The 26,081-nt window shown below is 45.4% G+C and overlaps 1 protein-coding gene across 1 annotated transcript in view; it reads left to right on the top strand.

The window, feature by feature from the left end:
- Window positions 1–26,081, top strand: part of GLG1 (golgi glycoprotein 1) — a 3,171,999-nt gene that overhangs the window by 1,099,513 nt on the left and 2,046,405 nt on the right. The window contains exon 8 of the mRNA XM_044081599.1: window positions 567–802. Within this exon, the coding sequence (XP_043937534.1) occupies window positions 567–802 (236 nt within the window). The remainder of the gene's footprint in view (window positions 1–566; window positions 803–26,081) is intronic.

Below are 26,081 nucleotides of genomic sequence, written 5' to 3'. Positions count from 1 at the left end.
ACACAAACTCTTCGCATTGGAAGAGTTGAAATTAAGCTGTTGATCAGTGTGCAACCATCTTGAAAGTCATTCACATCATATCTTTTATCTCGGTTATAATTTATTTTGATCTCTTTGTCCTTGTGCCTTCTATGAAATGAATCAACTGTAGCTTATTAGTTAGCCACTCATTAAAGCACAGTAAATTGCTGTAAAGTATGCACTGGCATGTGAATACTTAATTGTGGATATATATGCAAGTGCAGTTGTGTACTTAAGCCTTAATTTACTGCAAGTGTCAGATTTATTCAGTTTTGCATCTGATGTGAAATGCAGACTGTGAAGAGTAAAAAAAAAATGACAAGTGGATTTCTGTCTTTTCTAAAAGGTATTTTTGTTTGCCAAGATTTTTTGTGTAAAGGAATGGCATGACCTTCTGGTAATATTATTCTAAGGCATAATAGATTGTGTCTAGTTGTTTTGCTTTGACACTGGCTATTCCTTTAATGTTATGTTAAAGGAAATGCATTGCATAACTGTTGCAAGGATTGTTCTGAAAGTGCTTTTTACTGTCATTTTCTTTGCAGGTCGGCAGGTGAGCAGTGAATGCCAAGGTGAAATGCTAGACTACCGCCGTATGCTAATGGAAGATTTCTCATTAAGTCCGGAGATCATATTGAACTGTCGGGGAGAAATTGAACATCATTGCTCAGGCCTTCACAGGAAGGGACGTACACTTCACTGTCTGATGAGAGTCACACGAGCAGAGAAGACCAACATTGGTGTGAGCTGTCAGCAGGCAGTAAGTTCAGTCATTGAAACAGTCCTTTAAGTACTATGAGGGAAACCTTTATTTATAAGTTTTCATTGGTTAACTAGGTATGTAAGCTTGTGCCGGGACCATTTTCATCTACTGTACAGACTACTAGGCAGAAACACAAGTATGTTCATTACAGATATCACAGCCACAATGACAAGTTGAATGCATAACTCAAGAAAAGTTGAAATACAAATATGAAAAAGGGACAGCATTAGCATATGGGTATAGTCACAGGCATCACTGTATAGCCGTAGGAGTGAAATTAATGAAATGTGTAGCATGTTTACATAATTTTAAGGGTAGAAATCAAAAACTGTAAAATAGCTGATTAAGGTATTTAGGAAATAAATGTTAAACCATATTGTTTTTGTGCTAAACAGTGAAAACAGGCAGTTGTATTAGCATGTTACATCATATTAATGCATTGAGGTTCTGTAAGTAAATAACGTAGTGCATATTGAAAAACCCAGAAGAATCATTGTCAATGTGAACCATATGTCACTATTTGATAAAGTATGAAGTATAGTATGAAGAAATGGGTATAAATATTTAATGTCTGTCAGGGTTGTAAAACATTTCTGATTAGCAAATAGAAATGTGGTACTTCAGCTTGGCTGTTAATATTTATTGCAGTGACCTTCCCAGCTTCAACTACAGATAAGAGAGACCTTTTAGGCAACATTTGGCTAATTTTGAACCTTGTTATATAAGTAGGGTGATTTTAAAGTAAGGTTTTGATCTAACTCAACACCCGGATATTTTTGAGCAACATAGGGTCTACATGCTTATCTAGACTCTTCAAAATATTTCTTGTGGTTTGTTTGGTTCAAGTCAGATGGATTTAGTTTAAGTACCAAGAAAGCATAAAACATTGCCACGTTATTCACTGGTTTATACTAGTGCTCCTTTACAGGCATTTGTAATAGCAAAGTTAAACATGCTTTCTTACTGACACAGTTGGTAAATGTATGGTTACAGGTGCTCTGATGCATGGTTCGCATCAACTCTGCAGTGTATGGCAGGAGACTTCTGGAGCATTCTTTGTATGCTTTGATTTGACTGTAATGCTAAGAGGAGGTTACTTGGTTACTGTGCCTGTTAGTCTTTTCATAAATGTAACAAATAGAAGCAACTGTAAGTAGTGAAACCTTATTACATTTCATATACATTTCCTGTAAAATTAAGATGGTAGAACATTTTGTGTTGCTCATATGCACGACAGTTCAGGAGCTCATTTGTTCATAGGTTCATAGGTAGGTACTAGGCTATTGGCCCTAGGGCCTATATAAGCCTAGCCAAAAAATGTACCCTGGCTTTCGCCACCCAAGAAAATTATTTTCCTCTGCCCCTGTCAAGCAGAGCCACAGAAGTGATCCCTGGGGTGAATTTCCCATCCAATCATCAAGATTTTTCTTGAGTGCTAATGAGGAGCTCTGTTTGACATACGTAGTCTGTTCCAGAGTATGGGAAGTCTCTGGGATAGGAATCTATCCCTCCAGCACGTTCTGTTTATTGTGGTGACAAGGTTTAGATCCCTAGAGCGTGTAGCTCGGAGGGATTGGGATTTCTTTAAGTGGAGCATGTCCAACAGCTCTGGGTTTGACATAGCTTTGTATGTTAGGCAGATATTGCCCCTGAGTAGGCGATATGCAATGGAGTAATGCTGTAGTTTTTTGAGACGGTCTGCGTAGGGCATCTGAGGCCAGTAATCCTCTTTGTGAGGTATTTCTGTGGTCTTACCAGTTGTTGTAGATGTCTTGTGAGGTACATACCAAAAGGGGCGTTGTACTCTATAGTGGGTCCAATGAGTGATGAGTAGAGGGGAACAATGACCTATTTTTTTTTTTTCTGGATGAGAATCCTTTTGTGATGAGATGAGCCACGTAGAAGGATTTCCTGACCACTGTGGCGATGTGATTATCAAAGGAGAGACTACTGTCCACCTGTTTCCCAAGGTCTCATCACATTTTCGGCATTAAGTAGACTACCCAGCTATGTGGTAGTTCATGGGTACAGAGTTTTTACCAAAGGGGATGACGGTACACTTTTTGGCATGGAGCTTCAGGCCACGGCTTTGACACCATGTATCTGTCTCAGTGAGGCCCTTTTGTAGTTTGTCCACATCGTTAGGAGTTTTGATTATGGCTCCTAGTTTGTAGTCATCTGCAAACTTTGTTAGCCTGAGTTGTCTGACTGTGTTAGCCAGAGAAGTAGATACCAAACCAGAGAGGACACAGGACTGAACCCTGTGGTACTCCACTTGTCACTGGTCTGAAGTCTGATTTGGAATCCGCTACTTTCACGGTGTGGTTTCTGTCTGTGAGCTAGTTGGCAACCCATCTTGTGACATAGGGGTTTATACCTAGTTTAGTGAGCTTATCTATAATTCCAGAGGTGAGGGATGGTGTCGAAAGCCTTGGCGAGATCTAGATAAGCTGTGTGAACCATTTTACCATCATCTATGGCTTTGGTGACTGCTTCAAAGAAGTCAGTCAGGTTTGGGAGAGATGATTTGCCTTTTACAAATCCAAACTGGGTAGGGTCCAGAGTTTGGAGATTACCAATGTCTTTGAGTTCCATGATGATACGTTCCATGGCCTTGCAGACCAGGCTCGTCAGGCTAATGGGGCGGTAATTCCCGGGGTCCGTCGTGGCTCCCCCTTTGTGGAGTGAGATGACCGTCGCGGTGCGCCATTCAGTGGGTACAAAGCCTGAGGTGAGGCTGATTAAACATGGTACTTGGGTAGGGTGCCAGTTCATTCTGTAGTTGGTGTAGAACGCAGCCTGGGATATTGTCAGGTCCCATGGATGCTGTGTTCTTGGCTTTGGAGAGTTTTTTTTTTTTACCTGTGTAGCCGTGATAAGAACTTTGCATTCTTCTGGTATAGAGATGGCCCCTCGGGGGTGAGAGGAGGGGTAAAGTTAGCACTGAACCTATCTGCTAGGATATTGGCAATATCAGTTGGTTCTGTATATTTAGTGCCATTGTGCTGTAACTCAGAGCAAATCTGAGTGTTCCCATTGAGATTCTTGACAAAGCTATAGAATGCTTTGTGGTGGTCTTTAGAGTCAGTGGCAATTTTATTTTCGTAACTAGCTTTGGAGGATTTTGAGGGATCTCATCTTCTTACTGAGGTTGATCAGGGAGTTCCTCCAGTCATGGGATTTTACTCTTTTTTGCACCAGTTTCTTCTGTTGTAGAGTTTAATGGCAGAGGACCAGCAGATTGGCTTCCTTTTCTTTGGAAGATAACATCTTGGTTCTATTAGGGATAGCATGATCCATGCACTCGTGTAAGTGCTTATAAAGTGCATTTGTGTAGGATTCAGTAGTCTTACCTCTATTGTGTCCACCTGCATGGGTGTCATGAAGTTTGCCACTTCTGTTTTAAGAAGTGTGAAGTTGGCTTTGGAGAAGTTTTTTACGATGGTTTCCCTAATTGGGGGTGGGGGTGGGATGTGGATGTTTAGGCTGATTAGCTTGTGGTTGGATCTGACCAATGAGGAATTGACCTTTGGTGTGGAACACTGGTTTCCCATGTTGGTAATGACCAGGTCTAGGATATTGCTGCCCCTGGTGGGGGTGTGAATAAGTTGATCCATGGTGTTTGAATTTATGAATTCTAGAAAACGTTGAGCAAAAGAGTTGGTACCTGAGTAGTTTTCCCAGTTAATGGTGGGGTAGTTGAAATCGCCCATTATTAGGGTATTGAGTTGTACCCTAATGCTTTCCAGTGTATCAGGAAATGAGGAGTGGGAATCCTGGGGCATGGTGGGGGATCTGTAGTGAGCTACAATTTGGATTGCGGTCTTGCCCAGAGTTAGTTGCACTTGGATAATCTCGGATGCATTATGCTGTGCACCTAGCCTGGAGATGTGGATATCCTTAATGAATATGGACACGCCTCCACCTTTAGTGCTTCGTTCTGGGTTAGATGGCCGAAAGGTATGGTATGAATTGTAGCCTGGTAATGCAGGGTGCTCTCTGGAGCTTTGAACCAGATCTCTGTCACTGCACAGATGTCAGTGTTCTCCATTGTAAGGAGTGCCTCGAGTGAGTGCATTTTGAGGTTTAGACTTCTAGCATTGAGTAGCATTACCCTCAGATTTTGCTTGCTTGTACCTGTTATGGTGGTGAATTTGTCATTTGAACCTTGCCTAAAAAAGGCACTATAGGGGTGGCTGTCCGGAATCCTAAGGGCGACAGGTGCAGCCCATCTCTGGCAAAGCATCGTGGTCTGTCGATCATGTCGTCCCAGGCAGACAAATACTGGATCCCCTTAGAATGACACCAGAAGCTTAGCCAATTTTTGAAGTCAATCATTTTGTCCTTGTACTGTGGTATCATTCTGGGTGAAAGCAGGATGCTACTCAGGGTTAGGGTCATACCTGCCTGGGATACAAGATCGGAATGCTCCTCCATGTCTCTTTTCATGTAGTCCAGGGAGGTTACGTCTCAGGTCATTCACACCAACATGGGCAATGGCAGTGTCATATTTGTACTTATTGTGGAGTGACCTGAGTGCATGCGTTGTGGCGGATCCTGGCACCCGGCAGGCAGCTGACAGTAACTTTGTAAGTGTAATATGAAGTAATAGTAATGTAATAGGTAAAGTAATGTAAATGTAATAGTAATATGAAGGTCTTTCCAAACACCATTATATTGGGCGACTTCAACTACCCAAACATAAACTGGGAGTATTACTCTAGCTCCAACACCCTAGCCCAAAGGTGCCTAGAATTTATAAACTCAAATGCTATGGAACAACTTGTTACCACTCCCACAAGAGGGGAAAACATACTGGACCTGATCATCACCAACATGGGGACTCTGTGCTCCAGACCAGAAGTGTATCCCTCACTGGTAAGATGAGACCATAAACTAATCTCACTGGATATTCACATCCCGACCCCACCCCCTGACCAGAAAACCACACTGAAAAACTTCTCTAAAGCAAACTTCACACTCCTCAAAACCGATGTGGAATCCTTCAAAGCCCCCGGGCCTGTGGAAAATACAGCCCAGACCACAGAATCCTTTATAAATGCATTTTATGAACACCTTCAGGAATGCATGGATCATGCAATCCCAAATAAAACCAAGACCCAATCCTCCAAAGGCAGACATCCTGTCTGGTGGACCCCAGCCATAAACCAACTGTGTACAATAGAAGGAGGAAGCTACTACATGATAGAGCAAAATCCCAAAAACGGAAGGCATCTCTGATCAGTATTAGCAAACAACTACGGGCACTCATTAAATCGTCTAAGGCCAGCTTCGAGAGAAAAATTGCACAGGACACTAAGGATAATCACAAGGCTTTCTTTAGTTATGTTAGGAACCTGGGTGGGAATTCCCAGATATGCTCAGAATTAGTCCAAAATGACGAAAAATGCACCGAACCCACAGACATTGCCAGCATCCCAGCTGAAAGGTTCAGCGCAGACCCCCCCCCCCCCCCCTCCCCATCAAAAGGGCAAAAATATCTATCCCAGTAGAGTGCTGCCCCCCTGACATCTCAGATGCTCAGGTAAGAGCCGCCCTCTCCAAAGCAAAAAATACAGCATCAATGGAACCAGACGGTGTCCCGGACTGCGTCCTACATGAACTCCAAGAAGAGCTAAACCCAAACATAAAACTACTGTTCAAACTCAGCCTTACTACAGGATGTGTACCCAAAGAGTGGCGTACAGCAACAGTGGTCCCTCTCCACAAAGGTGGTGCCTCAACGGATCCTGGAAACTATCGCCCCATAAGCCTGACTAGCTTGGTCTGCAAAGCTATGGAAAGGATCAGCATGGTCCTCATAAATAAAGATATTGGGGACCTACAGACACTGGATCCTACCCAGTTCGGCTTTAAGGGCAGATCGGGGACCTACAGACACTGGATCCTACCCAGTTCGGCTTTAAGGGCAGATCCTGCCTCTTAAACCTGGTCGATTTCTTTGAAACAGTCACCAAGGCCATTGACGAGGGGAAGGTGGTCCACACAGCTTACCTGGACCTCGCAAAAGCCTTCGATACAATACCCCACTCAGGCATTATAGATAAGCTCACCAGCTTAAATATAAACCCCTATGTCACTAGATGGTTTGCAAACTGGCTCAAGGACAGAACTCACATGGTTAGAATTGCTGGAGACATGTCATACTCCAAACCAGTTACAAGTGGCATCCCACAAGGCTCAGTCCTGGGACCTCTCTTATTCGGTATATATTTCTCGGAGGTACAGGCCAACACGGAAGGACTGTGGCTGACCAAGTTTGCAGATGACTGCAAATTGGGCGCCATAATCGACTTTCCAGCTGACACAAGCATCCTCCAAAAGGGCCTCATAGAAACGGACAACGGGTGCCAGAGCCATGGCCTCAAGCTAAACGCCAAAAAGTGTATAGTCATCCCCTTTGGCAAAAACAAAGTGCCCACAAATTACCACATACGTGGTAATCCATTAAGTACAGAAGAAGTAATTAGGGACCTGGGGACCCAAGTTGATAGCAATCTCTCATTTGACAACCACGTGGCCAAAGTGGTTAGCAAAACATTTTATATAGCCCACCTAATCATGAAGGGATTCACATCTAGATCAGGGGAGGTCATCGTGCCTCTTTACTCATTCCTTATCAGGCCCATAATTGAGTGCAATGCCCTTTTTAGGATGTACCTTACCAGACACCTGCAGCAACTGGAAAGACCCCAAAAGTACCTCACCAAGAGGATCAAAGGGCCCAAACAGATGCCATATGCTGCCCGGTAAAAGAAACTCCAGCTCTACTCAGTGGCATACTGCCTGCTCATAGGCAATCTGTGCCAGACGTATAAAGCCATGTCCAACCCGGAATTAATGGACATGCTGCAGCTCAGAAAATCCAAATTCCATCGAGCTACCCGCTCGAGAGACTTGAACCTCAGCACTGAAATAAATAGGACATGCAGAAGGGACAGATTCATAACCCAGAGGCTCCCTTCACTCTGGAATAAAATCCCAGTCCAGGTTAGGCAGAGTCCCTCATTGACTCTCTTCAAGAGGAATCTTGAGTGGATGGAAGATCGTAGGTTTACCCCGGGTATCACTTCTGTGTCACTGTTAGACAGAGGCACAGTATACTAACCTCGAAAAAGGGCATAGCAAAATTAATTTAAAATGGGTGGCGAAAGCCAAACAAACTCTGGCTAGGCTTATAAATGCCCTAGGGCAGATAGCCTAGTATGAACCTATGAACTTTCTCCTTGTTTAGTGAGTGGAACATCAGTGTGCCTGTTTATAGAGTCACCTATGACTAGAGTGTTGCGTATGTTATGCCTAATGGGCTGTGGTTGAGTGGCACACTGAGTTTGTGGGCTGTGTCATTTGGGTTGTGTTAGGGGGTGGAGTTTGCTTGCGTTTATGCTTTGGATGTTCCTGATGCTTGGGCAGATTTTTATTGAGAGCCTCCGCGAATGTAGGTGTGTGTTTTGGTGGTGTAGGTTTTGAGGGACTACGTGATGAGTGTGGTGTGGTGCAAGTGTTTACCTTTTCCTCTTGACTGTCTAGTCCAGTCTTGGGTGAAGAGAGCTTTGCTTCCAGTTTGGCTATATAAGTGCATCTCTCACAGGTTGTAGTTTTGGGTGGTAGGAGGAGAGAGTTGTCTGCGTATGAGGCAATTGCTGCATTGCCCCAAGATGCCCAGATTCATCAGGTAGACAGGCAAAACCACTGGGAGCTGACCCTTAGACATGCCTGGATAGGTGCTTATTAAGTACTAAAAACTGCTTTCCTCTAGTCAAGTGAGGAAAAATGAGTGCTATAGTAATTTGCAGCTTACATAGTGCTTACAATGAGTTCTGAACAAGTGCTGAGTTTAAAGAAACAAATTTGAGTGCTGAAACTAGAAAACTGGCTAGTTAAAAGAAACAAAACTAAGCTAGAAGGCTTCCATCCAACACAGAAGGGCTTGGGGGCTCAGAAGCCTACAAACAGTCTAGACCACTTAACAGGAAAGGCAGGAAACGGGCTTAAATTTTTTTTTGTTCTCTTTCCCAGATGCTCTTTGTACACAGTAGGAGTGCCTGAAGTCAGAATATGATTTCACTGCACTCAGTTTAGTGACAAATGTAATGGGCCCAGAAGGAGTATCCAAACACATTTACAAGAGGGGCGGGCAGTTTCAAAGCCACTAAGATTAACACCAAAACAGAAACAGGGAGGGTGGTGGGGAACTAACTGAAGAACAGAGTCAAAACTTCCACTTGAATTAATATTCATGCAACACAATTAAATCAGTTTAAATACTGTATTATTTGAAAAAAGTGCAGATAAAAGGTATTTAAATTCTCATGTACGTCCAGTTGAATACAGCTAGATCTTAGCCGGCCAAAGCTGTGGTTTTTTAGCAGAAAATATTTCAAACTGTACCACTTAGTCAGTGACAGGAAATAAAAGAATGTGGCTACCCCCACACCTGCAATTACTAACAGACAAAATTCAAGCAAGCACTAACTGAAGAACAGAGTCAAAACTTCCACTTGAGGTAATATTCATGCAACACAATTAAATCAATTTAGACACTGTATTTGAAAAAAGTGCAGATAAAAGCCTATTCCTCATTTATTCTCTCTCTTCCTATCTCTCCTCTGGTTTTGCATGTGTGTCTGCAATGTCTAAGGATAGCGAGAAGCATAAACCCTCTGGGTTCAAAAAATGCAAGAAATGCTCATAGAAAATGTCATTAACGGATGGTCACAGTAGCTGTCTACTGCTTGGGAGCCATCCATTTGCTACTGCTTGGGAGCCATCCATTTGCAGGAATCTTGCTTGTTCTGTCATGCTTTCCCTCCTAGAGTGTTGCAGGAGAGAAAGAACAAGCTGCTACTCAAGGGTCTTCTGAATCCAACCTTGGAGGAAGCTTTATCTAGTTCATCAGCTTCTTCCAAGTCTACAAAATCTAGATCTGAATCCAAACCAAAAGCTTCTAAAAGGCCTTTTCCGGCACCGGCTGGTGTCTCAGAGCCGCCTTCCAAATTACCACAATTTGCCTCCTCGACTCTTCAGTGTTCAGAGCCGAAGGAGAGCACCTTGGTGTCAGAGTTGGTCACAGGTGCTTCGGTGCCAACTTCTGAACCTTTGGAAATAGTTGGCTCTACTGCCTGGAGCCGGTCTGTAGAATCCCTAATGGTCTCCTTGCTAATCAAGTCTCCAGTGCCTCCTAGGTCGAGATCCCCTACTTGATCTTCCAGGAGCCTTTCGGAAGATGATGTGGAGAGGGTAGTACTGAGACTCCTGAAGTAGTCTGCTCTGCCTAAATTTTTTTGGCTCCGACCTAGTCTGTTCCGGAGCCACTTGATCCAGTTTTGCCTTAGTCTGTTGTTCCTCCTCTGAGCCTTGTTGGCCTTTCGGAGTCGGAGTGCTTGTTACCAGTGGAGGAACCCTCGGTTCCGGCTCCCCTTGCTGCTGCGTTGGAGCCGAGTTCGGCTCAGACATGCTCAGCTCCGTCTGTTGTGTCCAGGGACCAAAGCTGTTCTGTCGGCGCCAATGGGGAGGGTTTGAATCTATGATCTTTGGTTCCGAGCCTTCCTCTCTGTGCTTCTGCCAGGGTGAGATCGGACCCAGCATCTATCTCTGAGCCGATGGCTCTGGTGCCAACCTTTGTCTCTTCGGAGCCGGAGAGGTCGGCTTTTGAGGTGATGAGGAGCTTGCTGTCTCAATCTACAGCCCCTGCCAGTGGTGCAAGAACTCTTCCTCCCAGGGCACCCACTTCAGTCTCAGTACCTACTCTCTCCGGAGACGGCAGAGATCCGCAGCCTCAGGAGCCACTCGCTGGTGGTCCCCACTCTTCCGAGGCCTCCCCAGAATGTCCCTTCGAGGACCCCCCCCCCCCGCCGGAAGAGGGTATGCAAGAGGAAGCATATTGAATCCCAGGATGAGTCTCTGACATCCGACACTGACCTCGAGTCGGAAGGGTCCCCCAAGTCATCCTCTGATGTCTCTTTGTGGACATCGTGGAGATCCTTATACAGAGGTGCCACTGGCCCCACTGTCAACCATTCTGATGAGTGTGTGTACCTGAAGGCTTTCTGGTCTCAACCCTCTGCCTCTTGGGTGTCTCCACCTTTCGACGAACTAATGGATCTGGTTAGTCTGAAGGTGTGGGATACTCCCGATGCCGTGGAGCCAGTCCCCAGGGGACCAAATAAGTTTGTCTGCCCCTCCTGGAAAAGAGTTCTTTTCTAAGGGCGTTCCCGTAGATGCCATGGTGGTGGCGGTGGCCGCGAAGGAGGAGTTGGCGGAGACTTCATCTCTTCATCCACTAAACAAGCAGTCTCGACAGATGGACAGATTTGGGAAGCGTTTATTTAGTTCAGTGGCATTTACACTTCGATCTCTGAACTATCTTACTCACTTTACGAGGTTGCAGAGGGATCTCCTGATGGAGTTAGGCGATTCTATACAGGGTGCTTGTCCTGAGGGAGTCCCTGATAGATCTCTGCTCAGTTGGCCACCCTAAATTCTGTAGTTAACTCCTCCATGCGGCTTATCTGCCATGCGGCTGATGGACCGAGCAGAGCAGCGGGTTCAGGAGTTGCCCTTGGGTGCCATTCCTGGATGCGCCTGTGTAGTTTTGCGGAACCGTTCAAGTCCACCTTCACCAACGCCCCATTTGATGTTTCCTCTTTGTTTGGTCCCAAAGTGAAAGAAACACTGACTCAGTGTGAGCAAGAAGGAAAGACTCTCTCTGCTGTGGGAGTCAGTTTTACCGTTCCCCCTCGACTATACCCCAAAGGTCAAAGAGGAGGTAAAATGTGGTTCAAAAAGTCCCAGAGGGTCTTTCTGGACACAGAGTGAATCCTCCAGAGGAGGAGGAAATGGTAGACGTCACCCTAGAGGCAGAGGCGGTCCGCAATACCAGCAAGGCCATGTTTCTTTTCGAGGGCGGCCTTATCAGCGCTCCTGATGTGAGGCCCGACTGTCTCTCTCTGGGGCCAGTCGGGGGTCGCATCTCTTTGTATTCAGAAGCCTGGCTAAATATCACCCAAGACAAGTGGGTACAAAGAGTTGTTACCAGAGGCTATATCATACCCTTTTTCCTTCCACCGTTTGTTCCCAAAAAGATCCCAGATGCTCCACCCAATTACAGGGCTCAGGGAACTGTGGAGATAAACAAGTTGCTCTTAAAAAGAGTCATTCAGCCCGTCCCAGCAGACCAGACAGGATCCGGAACTTACTCCAGGTTCTTTTTAGTCCCAAAATGAACTGGAGACTGGAGACCAATTTTGGACCTCAGCAGATTAAACGAATCCGTGAAGGACATTTTTCGGATGGTCACACTGCAGTCGATACTCCCGTTGTTAGGGAAAGACTATTGGATGTGCTCTCTGGATCTCCAAGACGCCTACTACTGTATAAAAATGGACTAGGTATCAAGGAGATATCTGCACTTCTGACTGGGAGCCAGTCATTATCAGTTTTGTGCTCTGCCCTTTGGTCTCATTACAGCCCCCAGGGTGTTAACCAAATGCATGACAGTAGTGACAGCTCACTTGAGACGTCTGGGATTCCAAGTGTTTCCGTATTTGGACGACTGGCTCCAGACCGCCCCCACTAGGCATCTACTCATCCAAAACAGGGATGCCACCATTCAACTTTGTGCTCAACTAGGGAGCTCCATAAACTGGGAAAAATCTGCATTACTGCCCTCAAAATCTGTGATTTTTATAGGCGCAGAGGTAGACACAGTGGATATGATAGTTCGTCGCCCTGCCGAAAGAGTACAAAACCTCATCTCACAAGTTCAGCATAGTCTTCCGCTTCGGAAAGTCTTTGCAAAATGGGTTCTTCAACTTCTCGGTATGATGGCCTCAACCATTCTGTTAATACCTTTAGCCAGGTTGCACATGAGAATCCTCCAATGGCTCCTGTCTTCCCAGTGGTCATTCCAATATCTACCACTGAGTCACCCTATCCTGCTGACTGAGTCATGCAAAAAGGAGCTTCATTGGTTGATAGCCCCCAACCACTTGTTCACGGGAGCTCCCTTTGTTCTTGCCCAACCCATTGCCACTGTGACCACGGATGCCCCCCAGGTCGGGTGGGGTGGGCATTATCTTTGCAGGACTGTCCACGGCACATGGCAAGAACATGAGGCTCATCTGCATATCAGTGTTCTGGAGATGAGGGCGGTGCTTCTGGCGTTGCAAGCACTTCAGGACCTTCTTCCTCCAGGGACGATTACGATACAATCGGACAACATGTCGGTTGTGTGGTATATCAACAAACAGGGCGGTACCAGATATTACCCACTCTGTCGAGAGGCCATGCGAGTTTGGGAATGGGTGATTTCTTCCCAGTGTTTCCTGGTGGCAATGCACAGTCGGGGGACAACCAACATGATGGCCATCAAGCTAAGCCGGGCAGTCTTATTGCCTTACGAGTGGTCTCTGAAACGGGGAAATAGTGGAACAGATTTTCTTGAGATGGGGACAGCCTTGCTGCGACCTTTCTGCCAGCCCAGTCAATACCAAGTGCAGCAGGTATTTTTCCCTGATTTCCCCCTCTGGGGAAAACACCCAGAGATGCTCTGGTCCACGATTGGCCCACGGGACTTCTGTATGCCTTTCCTCCATTCCCTCTTATCCCCAAAGTGATTCAGAAAGCCAATCGGCTGGGAAGCAAGTTGATCCTCATTGCTCCTTACTGGCCTCATCCGATCTGGTTCTCCTTCCTCGAGCCTCTACTACTGGACGATCCTTGGATTCTGTACCCAGTTCTAGATCTATTGACCCACATGTCAAGTTCGCTACATACTGCTCTCCACACCCTCAAATTGACAGCATGGCTGCTCCAGTTCCATCTCTAGTCAGGCTTCATGATGTTTCTTCCTCAGTGTCACATATTCGCTTATCCTCGCATAAACCCTCAACCCAGAAGCCTCTATGACAGTAAATGGAAAAGGTTTTCTATTTGGGCACAGAAAATGAACGTGGATCCTTACACTGCTCTTATTCCAGTGATTCTGGAATTCCTTTCGGAGCTTTTTCAACAGGAATCTGCCGCGGTCACCATCAAAGTACAGTTGGCGGCAATCTCTCATTTTTATTTAGGGTCCCCAAATGCCAACCTTATGTCTCATAAGCTATGCAAGACTTTTTTGAGAGGGGCCACCTTACTGAGACCACCATTACAAGAACCTGTGCTTTCTTGGGACTTAAAATTTTTTGTTATCCAAGTTGACATCCCCTCCCTTTGAACCTTCTCACTCATCTTTAAAATGTTTGTCTTGGAAGACACTGTTTTTAGTAGCTATTATGTCAGCCAGATGTGTATCTGAGCTACAAGCCCTGTCTATTAAGCCACCTTATTTAATCTTTCATAAAGACAGGGTATCTTTACATACCAATCCTTTGTTCCCAGAGTTTGTTCTAATGCCACATTAAATCAGTCCATTGAGCTTCCAGTATTCTTTCCCAATCACTGTAATGCAGCTGAATATCGTTTCCACCAGCTGGATGTTCATAGACAGCTACTTTTTTATTTGCAACTGACCAAAGAATTTCGGAAGTCAGACCAGTTATTCATTTCTTTTTCTGACTCCAGATTGGGCTTACCAGGTTCTAAGGTGACATTGTCTAACTGGATTTCTAGTTGTGTAGCCTTCATCTACAATTCGGAGGGCAGACCTTTATCCAACAGGATCAGGGCTCTGTCTACCTCTGCAGCCTTTCAAGCCAGGGTACCACTTGATCATACTTGTGCAGCAGTTACGTGGGCTACCCCTCACACCTTTATTACACATAAGTTGGATTTGGCATCCAGGGGTAGAGAATCCTTTGGCTCCACGGCGCTCAGGAGTATTTTCCAATGAGCCACCCAAGAATAAGGCGATAGGGACGCTGACCCATATGTAAAAATTAAGGTGAGATTGGACTACCTAACATAAAGAAGATATGTACTCACCATAACGTTCCATGTTGGTAGTCCATCTCACCCTTCATTTTTACCAACCTGTCGTCCTGCCCCCATCCTGGAAGAACTGGTGGTAATAATTTGATTGTCTTGGTTGGTGACCCTTTAGTATTGGTTGTTGGTTAGGGGTTTTTGTGTTTCTAGTGAGCAGCAAACAAGATCTGGGGATTGCACTGGTGCACCATGGGATACTTGCTTAGCCACTAGCCAACCAGAAGTCTTCGAGCTTGTAAATCGTGCGAGTCGGAGCCGAACCCATATGTAAAATGAAGGGTGAGATGGACTACCAGCATGGAACGTTATGGTGAGTACATAACTTCCTTTTCTCCTTAGCCTCTTCTGCATCCAAAAATGTGTCTGATACTCAAGGAAATGATTTCTTAAGACTGGTGGGGACAGCAGCTTGAATTCCCCACCTACTTCTCGACATTCCCAGATTGTTGGGATAAGTTTACTTTTCTGCCTGTGTACAGTGAATCCTTTTCCACAAACCATCTGCTGTTTACAGTTTAACATTTTCCTTACTACCAGTTTTGTAGGGATCAACTTTGTACTGGTGTAATTGCATCTTTACTAATACAGGTGTTGGCTACTTTCTCATGGCTAGAGTTGGAGCATATACTCAGTGTGCCTTTTCAGTTAAGAAATCCTTATCTGGAGTGTTTCTCCCCGGGCCTTCGCTGAAAACAGGCTCTGTGGAACCTAGTCGGACATTCCCGGTCAACAACATAAATAAATTAAAAAAATAAAAAAAAATCCTGCTGTGGAATTACCAACCCAGTTGCTCGTTTGCGTTTTCATAACATCGGTGCAGTCAGATCTATTTCTTCCAGTTTCTGTGATATAGCAGAAAATCCTCAGGGTTTCTCTGCATGCTCTGTCATCTAACACTACAATTTTTTGAACTGGGTGGTCTTGAGAAGTTTAATATTCAGCCAGCATTTTCTTCATTTGAACCTCTAATTGTTTGCATTTTTATCAGTTCATATAAATAGCTAGTTAAAGCTATGTATTCTAGACTTTTGAATTGCTGTACTCCTTCAATGATTTATTTTAATAATTGCAGAGTACATTTTTTTCCCCTCTAAATTACTGTAAGTCGTATCTTGTACCATTGATGAAACCTGAGCTATGTTTTTGCTTAACTGCAGGATTCTTCGAGCTAGTGATTTCACCTTTTCTGATTAATTTTTTTGAGTTCTCTAACTTTCTTTGCTGACATCTAGGCAGTGTATTTAATGGCCAGCAGCTGAATTTTACTTAAGCTGACAATATCACTGGCTCTTTTTTCTCACTTTTTCTCCACACTTGGAGAAATTACTCTGGTGATCAGCGTGCAGCCATCTTGGAAGTCTTAGTACTCCTAAATCTTTAGAAGTACCCTAGATTAGTGGAAAGGGTGGAAAAGCATATACAGGAACATTCCTGTCCGAACATCTTCTGTCTTCAGACCTTCTTGCATGGGGCATTGGTGCAGAATTTTGCTAATCGATCATTTTAGTGAGGAGGCAGAAAGATACATTTGCAGTGTTCCTCACAGCTGGATCAAGTCCTGGAAGACCCTAAGATTCAGTTTATATTTGTGTCTGTCCTGAACCTTCGCAACTTGTCTACACAGTTTTGATCTGACAGAAATGAAGGTGCCTGTAAAATAAAATAATGCTGAAGAGCTACATTCCTGACTAACATGGCTAATCTACACAGAGAGCGTAGTGTGTGGTTATCCTTTCCTTATTTACCACATCACCATGGCTTTCTCTGTAAACACATGCAGAAGTCACGAGGACCAGAGATGACTTAAAAAAAATTGAGTTTTTTTATGAAAGCCAACATCTTTTATGATGTGCTTCTATTCCTATGCTGCAGTGTTCTAGTTGTGGGATTTCCTGCCCTCAGGCGACTTGTATGTCTGCTCCTATACAAACGCTTCAGCTTGGCTGTTGCAGCGTGTGTGGGACGTCGGATGCAAGGCCATAAACCAGGGGCCTTAAATGTGACATCTGCACGCACAATCCTCAGAAATTTTCAGCCGTAGACCTACGCATTGTATGATCGCTCTTTCACAGACTTCGCATCAGTAAAGCTAAGTAACCCATAGGGTTTCTATTTTTTCTCATTTTTCCGATTGTTATTGCTTAGACTTGGTTGTTGTAGTCTTTAGCTGATGGGTAAAAAAGGGAAAGTACCAATGCAGGCGTCAGATATCCCGTAAAGACGCCCATGATAGGTGTGTTTTTTTGCTTAGGCCGGGAACACGACCATTCCTCCTGCTCAATTTGTCAGTCATTTGTGCCTGAGACCCTATGCAGCCGTCTGGCCTCTTTAAACCTCTACCTAGAAAACTAGCGCTTTAAACGTTTGGCCTTTAGAATGGATCCCGCATCTGAGCCCGCATCCGAACCACCATGAAAGAAGGCCACTTTCTCGTCTGCTGCTTAGCTTCCTGATGTTCTGCCAACTGCAGATCTAGGAGTTGAGGAGCGCTTGACGGATCCGTCTACTTCAGCAACGTCCTTTGAGGAGGCTGTTGCGCAGCCAACAACTGGCACATCCTCGGAGCTTGCCCAGACACAGACTACCGTCATTGTCGAGGGAGAACCAGTTTCTGTTGTAGCTCTGACCAGGATCTAGACTTTGGAAATATTGACTTCAAAACCTGACGCCAGGCCAGATGTTCATCGTGCATACAGCTGCAGTAATCACAGATGGGTTTTCAGCCGTCAGGCGGTCCCTCGGTCGGCCGAATTCCAAAGTCTTGGTCCGGCGTCGGTTGTCGTCGCTTACTCTTCTGACGTCAGTAAGGCCAGAGTGTATAAGACACAGCCGACGCCATGTTCTTCAGTCTTTTTTGCCGCGCGGTGCCCGAAGCAGAAGCAGTTCGCAAGCAAGTGCCGGTCGGCCAGCTCCTGAATTACGAAAAAAATTGGAACCGAAGTCTTCTTTAAAGCTAAGTACCCCGTTGGGGAAACTTTTCTTGCCTCAGACCGATGTCAGAAAAAGTTAATAATTGTATTTCTTGTGGGAAGCAAATACCGCATAAGGATTTCCATTCCCGTTGCATACCTTGTTTGGGCCCAGACCACGACGTCTCGGGCTGTTGCTTTTGCGCTACCTTCAATAAACGCACTATCAAGCATCGGGCGGAGTTCGCCCAACACTACTTTGGTAAAGCTTTTGATTATAAGATGTCGTCGGACACTCCGACTACCGTTTTGTCCAAAAAACGCAAGGAAAAGGACAGACACGCGAGACCAGCGGTCCCCGCCGACACCACGCCAAAACAGGCTACACGTGGTCCGGTTCTCAGCGAGACGCCTTTGCAGTCCCTGACTACCGACGACACTCCTTTGGCGGTGTTCTCTGTACCCGAGACCGCTGGGTCCTCGGTCCTTTCCCAGACTACAACAAGCCCTGCTAATGTCGAGCCTACTAATGTGGACAGGTCCACCTCCACCCATGGTGTATTTAGGCCCTCATCTTCTTTTTCAATAAAGGCTTTTAATAAATCCAAAGCAGCCAGGCATCCCACGAGGCCTGTTGCACAGGGCCCACCTCCTGGACCCATGCCTAAGAAACAGATGCTTAAAATGGCTGAGGATTTAATTACTCTTATCAGAGGTTCTCAGCCCCCTCCTGACAAGAGACACAGAGTGGATTAAGAATCTCCCTCTTCTGATCAGGGATCCATTTTATCAGAACATTCTGATGCAGAGGAACACTCTTACTCCCCTTTTGAGGATTCAGATGCAGAACAGTCCATTCCTTCTGCATCCCCTCCTGAGGATTTTTCTTTTGGGGAAACCTTGCACACTTTGAGGGAACACTTCCATTGGGAAGGCCAAGACTTTTCAGATTCCAAGAAAAGACTTAGGGAATTTCTTTGGTTACCTCAGCACAGACCTCTGGCTATACCCCCTGTTTTGGATGTACTGGATGATGTCTATTCGGAGGCTTGCCTTAACCCTGATTCTCTGCCTCCTGCACCAGTAAAACCTGATAGGTATTACAGAGTACCCAGCTCTCACCAATTTCTCTACAAAGGCCATAATGCTGACCCTGAAACCATTTCACAAGGCCCCAAGGGATTAAAGGCCTCCACTGCCAAGAATCCACTCCTGCAGAAAGGGAATCCAGATCTCTAGAAAGGTGGGGTAAAAGGTATATACCTCGCCACCCTAGCCATGAGGGCCTTAAACTGTCAGTTTCATATGATTAAATATCAACAGTACCTGTTATCACAGTTAAGGAACAAAATGTCTCAACCTGAACAACCAGATTTAAAAGAGTTACAGGATATGATGCATAGTGGAGCAAGTGGGTAAACACACCTTACAATGTGGTTATGATGCCCTAGAGGCTTCCAGTAGAGCTGCCACAGGATCAGTCATTCGCAGACATGCCTGGCTTAGGGAACAAAATTTACCTGATCATGTGAAAGCTAAACTTCTTGATGCTCCTTTACAAAAGGATGTACTATTTGGTACTAATGCTGAGGACATACTACGGAAAATGGAAGAAAAAGCCAAATCTATGCAAACTGTCAAGGCTTTCTTACAGGTCCAACCACCACGTTTTAGCAGAAATTGGCCTTCAAAAAACTGGTCCTTTCCAGCCACTGACAAGCCCCAAAGAGGTAGATACAGACGCACAAGGGGCAGAGGGCAATCACAAGGATCATATAGAGGCAGACAATGGCAATCTCCAACACCAAGAGGTGGTGAGGACAGTGTCCAACAATACAGGAAGCAAACCCAATGACTCCCTCATTTCCATGCCAAGCAAGTCTCAGCTGACAGCACCTTTGGGAGGGAAACTAGCATTATTTGCAAGCAATTGGCATATTGTCACAACAGACAAATGGATACTGGACATTATAAACAGAGGCTACAAATTTCAATTTCACATTCTTCCAAAAATGAGAGGCATGCCAAACCTGCCACAAAATCAAAGGGCAGAGGCACAACTGCAAATTTCAAAGCTCCTAAACATGAGAGCTATACAAAAGGTACCTACACACCAACAAAGGTCAAGGTTTTTATTCAAGACTTTTTCTGGTACCAAGAAAAGGAACCGACTGGAGACCCATTTTGGACTTATCCATCCTAAACACATTCCTACTCGTGCCAAAATTCAAGATGCTCACATTACAGCAACTTCTTCCCATCCTGGGCAAGGAGTTTTGGCTGGTAACACTGGACCTCAAGGAGGCATACCTGCATGTCCCAATCAGACAAAGCTGCAGAAGATACCTCAGATTTCTTGCAGGTTCAATCCACTATCAATTCTCTGCATTGCCCTTTGGCTTATCTACTGCGCCCAGAGTATTCACAAAGTGCCTGGCATCAGTGATTGCCTACTGCAGACTTCAAGGGATACAAATTTACCCTTATCTGGACGACTGCCTGATCCAAGCGGACAGCAAGCGATACTACTGGAACATCTGGCATATGTGACACGGTTACTGCTTTCTCTGGGATATACCATCAACAAGGAGAAATCAAGACTAACACCATCTCAGAAAATAACCTTCCTGGGTGCCAACTTGGACACAAACACCCAGATGGCATATCTTACGCCAGAAAACAAGGGCAACTATCTCAGTACTTCAAAACACTAGCAAAAGTACCAGGCTTACTGCAAGGAAAATCCTGCAGGCTCTGGGATTCATGGCATCTTGCATTCTTCTAATCCCATGTGCAAAGCTGCATATGAGGAAACTTCAATGGTACCTAAAAATCTATGGTCTCAACACAGTCACAGTTTGGAAGCAATTATACCAATAATTCCATGTTTGCAAAAGGAATTTCTATGGTGTGCCCAAGCATGTCAAGTAAACACAGGCCTTCCATTCTGCAAGCCTCAAGCAAAACAAGTCATAACCACAGACGCCTCAGATTACGCCTGGGGGGCGCACATGAAGGGCAGGTGCATTCAGGGCAGATGGTCCCAAAAGGAAAAGCACCTTCACATCAATCAAAAAGAAATGCTAGCAGTAATAAATGCAATTACAGCTTTCAAGGACTTCCTGCATCCAGGACAATTACTGATAAGAACAGACAACACCACAGTAATGTGGTACATAAACAAGGAGGAACACATTCATACCCCTTGTGCAGACTAGCCATGACTCTTTGGAACTTGGCTCTGGAAAGACAAATCGAACTTCAAGCACAGTACTTGCCAGGACTGGAAAACACACTGGCAGACACTCTAAGCAGAAATATGACAGATCCACACGAATGGAAGTTACATCCTCAGGTGTTTACAGAGATAATCCAAGCGTGGGGGAGGCCAGACATAGATCTTTTTGCCTCCCACAGGAACCATCAACTGAAAAAGTTTTGTTCAAGGACCTTTCATCCAAAGGCCTGGAAAGTGGGCGCCCTTTCATTCAGTTGGACAGCATGGACAGTATGCATTCCCACCTCTGCCCCTTCTGCCCAAGGTGCTTTTGAAAGCAAGAACAGACAAACCGAGGATGATACTGATTGCTCCAGATTGGCCAAGGCAACACTGGTATCCACTCCTGAGGAGCCTAACACATACTCCTCCCTGGTCCTTGCCTCTAATGCCTCTCCTACTGACTCAGAACAGCTACAAAACTCTTCACAGTCAGCTGAAAACACTCAACCTCGCCGCATGGAAAATTCCTTGACACCACAACAGTCCCTACTCTCCAAGGAGGTGCAGGATGTCATTTTGGAGGCCAGAAGACCATCTACTAGAAAAGCTTACTCCAAAAATGGAAGCGGTTTTGCTGTTGGAATGAGAAAAGAGGCCAGGACCCTAGAAAATTGAACTTGCCTCAGGTTTTACAGTACCTAGCTGAACTGCTGAACAGTGGACTTTCATTTTCTTCCATAAAAATACATGCCTCAGCCATTTCTGCAGAATTCAACACGGATCCTCCTTTATTCTCTCACCCACTCTTACGACAGTTCCTCAGAGGGGCTAAGAATATAAGACCTCCAAGGAAGCAACCAATACCAGCCTGGGACCTTAATTACATACTAGAAAAATTAACATTGCCTCCCTTTGAACCTGCTGCCTCAACAGATCTGCAACATTTGTCCTGGAAAACAGCTTTCCTTCTGGCCATCACTTCAGCTCGTAGGGTTTCTGAACTACAGGCCCTCATGGCGGTGCAGCCCTTCCTCATCTTCCATCAGGACAGGGTTTCCCTTACCAACCCATCTTTTATGCCAAAAGTGGTATCCAGGGTAGCCTTAAATCAAGCCATACACCTACCTACCTTTTATCCTAACCCTCAAAACAAAGGGGAGGCTGCTTCACACTTTAGACATCCATAGGCAGCTACGTTATTATTTGGACAGAACAAAGTCCTTCAGGAAATCGGAACAACTTTTTGTGTCCTATGCCGTAGGGGCTCAAGGGAAACCAGTTACCAAACAGACCATTTCCAAGTGGATTGGCCACTGCATACGGTTTTGTTATTCCTATCATGGGAAATCTGTCCCTACTGGTATCAGATCTCACTCAACCAGGGCCACAGCCACCTCTACAGCCTTCCTCAGAGGCGTTCCTACTAAGGATATTTTGGAGGCAGCCACTTGGAGTTCTGTACATACCTTCACAAAACACTACCACCTACCCTTATATTCCAGAACAAGAGCAGGCTTTGCCACTGCTGTTTTGCAGGGCATTCTGGCTCAACCCAGTTCCTCATAGTACCTTACCACCCTATGCATAGCTTTGGGACTCTACCCATCTGTGATTACTGCAGCTGTATGCACGATGAACATAGTACAGATGTCCTTCATGGATGCATCTGCAGTCATAACAACTGGGTTGTCCTGTCGTCAGGCAGCCCTTCAGTCGGCCGGATTCCAAAGTCCGGGTCCGGCTTCGGCTGATGTCGCACTTCACCCGACGTCATCTCTGTTGGTCTTCGGGTATAAAAGCATCAGCCGACGCCATTTTCTCCAGTCTTTCTTGCCGCGTGGCGCCCGAAGCAGAAGCTGTTCGCAAGTGCCGGTCGGTCGGATCCAGAGATTACTTCTAGCGAATACTACTTCGAAGACTTCTAAAGCTAAGTACCCCGTTGGGGACTCTTTCTTGCCTCAGCCGATGTCAGAAAAAGTTAATAATTGTTTAACCTGTGGGAAACAAATACCTCATAAAGATTTCCACTCTTACTGCCTGCCTTGCTTAGGCCCAGCCCACGACGTAGTAGCCTGTTCGTCCTGTGCTTCTTTCAACCGAGCGAACGCTTAGGCGTCGGTCGGAGTTTGCAGAACAGTTTTTCGGTTCTGATTTTGCGTACATTATGCCGTCGGATCCTCCGACTCGCATTCTGCCAAAAACGCAAAGAAAAGACCGACACTCGCGGTCCGCGGTTTCGCCGAAACCATGGTTAAGCAAACGCGAGTGTCTCTGTTTCGGCGAAACCGAGAAAACTGACCAAAATACAGCTGAATCTACTTCTACAACTGAGGTCCCTGCTAACACTCTTGAATCGGCCTCAGAAATTTTACCCACTACGGTGCTTACCACTGACTTATCAGACACCATTCCCTTGGATGTCTCTACCCCAGCACGTGGTGCTGCTAGGCCTCCAGCAGCCATGTCCATTAAGGCCTTCGCCAGGGCTAAAGCAGCCAAGACTACTAAAACAGTGCCTGTTAAACCCCTCAACCAGGCCCTCTTCCAGTTCTCAAATGCTTACTTTGGCAGAAGATTTAATTTCATTAATTAGAGGATCTCAATCTCACCCAGACAGGGCCTCTCAGCCCCCAGAGAAGAGACCTAGGGCAGAGCCCCATGAGCCAGTGTCCTCTGATGATTCTGCTGATGAATCAGACATAACTGACCAGCCAGAGGCTCCTTTCTCCAATTTTGAAGATTCTGATGCTGAAGAATCCATTCCAGCTGCTTCCCCACCAGAAGAATTCTCCTTTGGGGAAACCTTGCATGCCATGAGAACAGTTCCAATGGCAGCAACAGGATTTTCAGACTCCAGGAAAAGACTTAGGACCTTTTGCACCTTCCACAGCACAGGCCCTTAGCTATACCTCCTGTTCTCTCTGTGGTGGATGATGCTTTCAATGATGTCTGTTCGCTCCAGATTCTTTACCCCAGCCCCTGCCAAACCAGACAGATTTTACAGGGTGCCAGATACTCATCACCACCTTTACAAGGCCCCTCTTGCAGACCCGAAACTATTTCCCAGGGTCCCAAGGCAGTAGCAGACCATAGCTAAAACCCTGTTCCTTCTGAAAGGGAAGCAAGGTCATTAGACAGATGGGGTAAAAGGTTTACACTTCAGCCACTCTCTCAGCTAGAGCTTTAAACTGTCAGTTTCACATGATACAATACCAAGAGTTTATGCTTGATCAGTTAACTAAAAAGCTAACCACTGATGAATCTCTTGATAAGAAATATGTATTAGAAATGGTAAATAACATACAGCAAGTTAGTAACCACTCTTTAAAATGTGGCTATGATGCACTGGAGGCTTCATTTAGATCAGCCATGACTGGCACTGTAATTAGAAGGCATGCATGGCTAAAGGAGCAAGCTTTACCGGATCATGTTAAATCTAAATTGCTAGATGCTCCTATGGATAAAACAAGTTTGTTTGGTACACCTGCCCAGCAGGTTATGAAGAAAATGGAAGAAAAGGCAAAATCAGTCCAGACAGTTAAAGATTTCTTGCAGGTTCAACCCCCAAGGTTTAGCAGGAACTGGCCTGCCAAAAATTGGTACTTTCCTGACTCCACAAGACCTCAAAGGGGAAGGAATAGACGTTCCAGAGGCAGAAACCAATCCAGAGGAGGTGCCTACAGAGGACGACAGTGGCAAGGTAACAACAGAGGCACAGACTCAACACCTGCCACTACATCAACACAGCCACAGTGACTTGATCCTAAACCCGCCTACCAGGGAACAAATAGCAGCTCCTGTAGGCGGAAAGCTAACCTTATTTTCAAAAAACTGGCACCACATAACAAAGGACAAGTGGATTTTACGAACCATAGATCAAGGTTACCGGTTCCACTTCCACACTTTACCAGACAAAAGAGGAATGCCAAATCTACCTCCAAATCAAAAGACAGAGGCTCTACAACAGATAATGGAGTTAGCAAACATGAGAGCTGTGGAGAAAGTGCCAACAGCAGAGCAGGGAAAGGGGTTCTACTCCAGACTATTCCTAGTTCCAAGAAAGGAAAAAAGTTGGAGACCAATTCTAGACCTGTCCACCCTGAATACTTACATCATTGTCCCAAAATTCAAAATGCTGACCCTACAGCAACTTCTTCCCATGCTGGGCAAGGAGTGTTGGCTGGTAACTCTAGATCTCAAGGAGGCATACCTGCACGTCCCCATTCGACCAATCTGCAGAAGATACCTCAGATTTCTTGCAGGATCAGAGCACTATCAATTCTCAGCATTGCCCTTTGGCTTATCTACTGCCCAGAGTATTCACAAAATGCCTGGCATCAGTAATCGCCCATTGCAGACTGCAGGAATTCAAATTTATCCATACCTGGACGACTGCCTGATACAAGGAGACAACAAAAGCAAGCTGACAACAGATTTACAAAGGGTCATTTACTTGCTTCAAGCACTGGGATACACAGTCAATTTACAAAAGTCAAGACTGATACCATCCCAGACAAGGACTTTCCTGGGAGGAATTGGACACAGTAAGACAAATGGCATTCCTAACTACAGAAAAACAAAAGAGCTCCCTCTTTACTTCTTGGCACTAACAAAACTGAACAAGTTAACAGCAAGAAAGGTACTTCAGGCCTTGGGTTTCATGGCATCATGCATAATCTTGGTTCCATTTGCCAGACTACATATGAGAAAACTACAGTGGTACCTAAAGAATTTATGGTCCCAACACAGACACAGCCTAGAAACGAAATCCCACTAATACCATGCTTAAAACAGGAGTTCCTATGGTGGGCTCAGGCATGCCAGTCAAACCCAGGCCTGCCCTTTCGCAGGGTCAAGCAAGCCAGACCATCACAACAGATGCTTCAGACCTAGGATGGGGGGCGCATATGCTGGACAAATGCGTACAAGGATTGTGGACACAGGACCAACTTCACCTGCACATCAACCTAAAAGAAATGCTGGCAGTAAAACTGGCAATCCAAAAGTTCAGACCATTTCTCAAGGAGGACCACTTGATAAGGACAGACAACACCACAGTCATGTGGTACATCAACAAACAGGGAGGCACTCATTCTTACCCCCTCTGCAGAATGACTTTGGAGCTGTGGACCCTGGCACTCAGCTACAACATCCAGTTACAGGCAATATTTGTGCCAGGAAAAGAAAACTCTCTAGCAGATATGTTAAGCAGGACCAC

The sequence above is a fragment of the Protopterus annectens genome, chromosome 8.part1, assembly GCF_019279795.1.
Source record: "Protopterus annectens isolate FY-2018-M chromosome 8.part1, PAN1.0, whole genome shotgun sequence".
Lineage (NCBI taxonomy): Eukaryota > Metazoa > Chordata > Ceratodontiformes > Protopteridae > Protopterus > Protopterus annectens.
The sequence above is the reverse complement of the archived record's forward strand: the minus strand, read 5'-3'. Positions and strand labels throughout refer to the sequence as shown.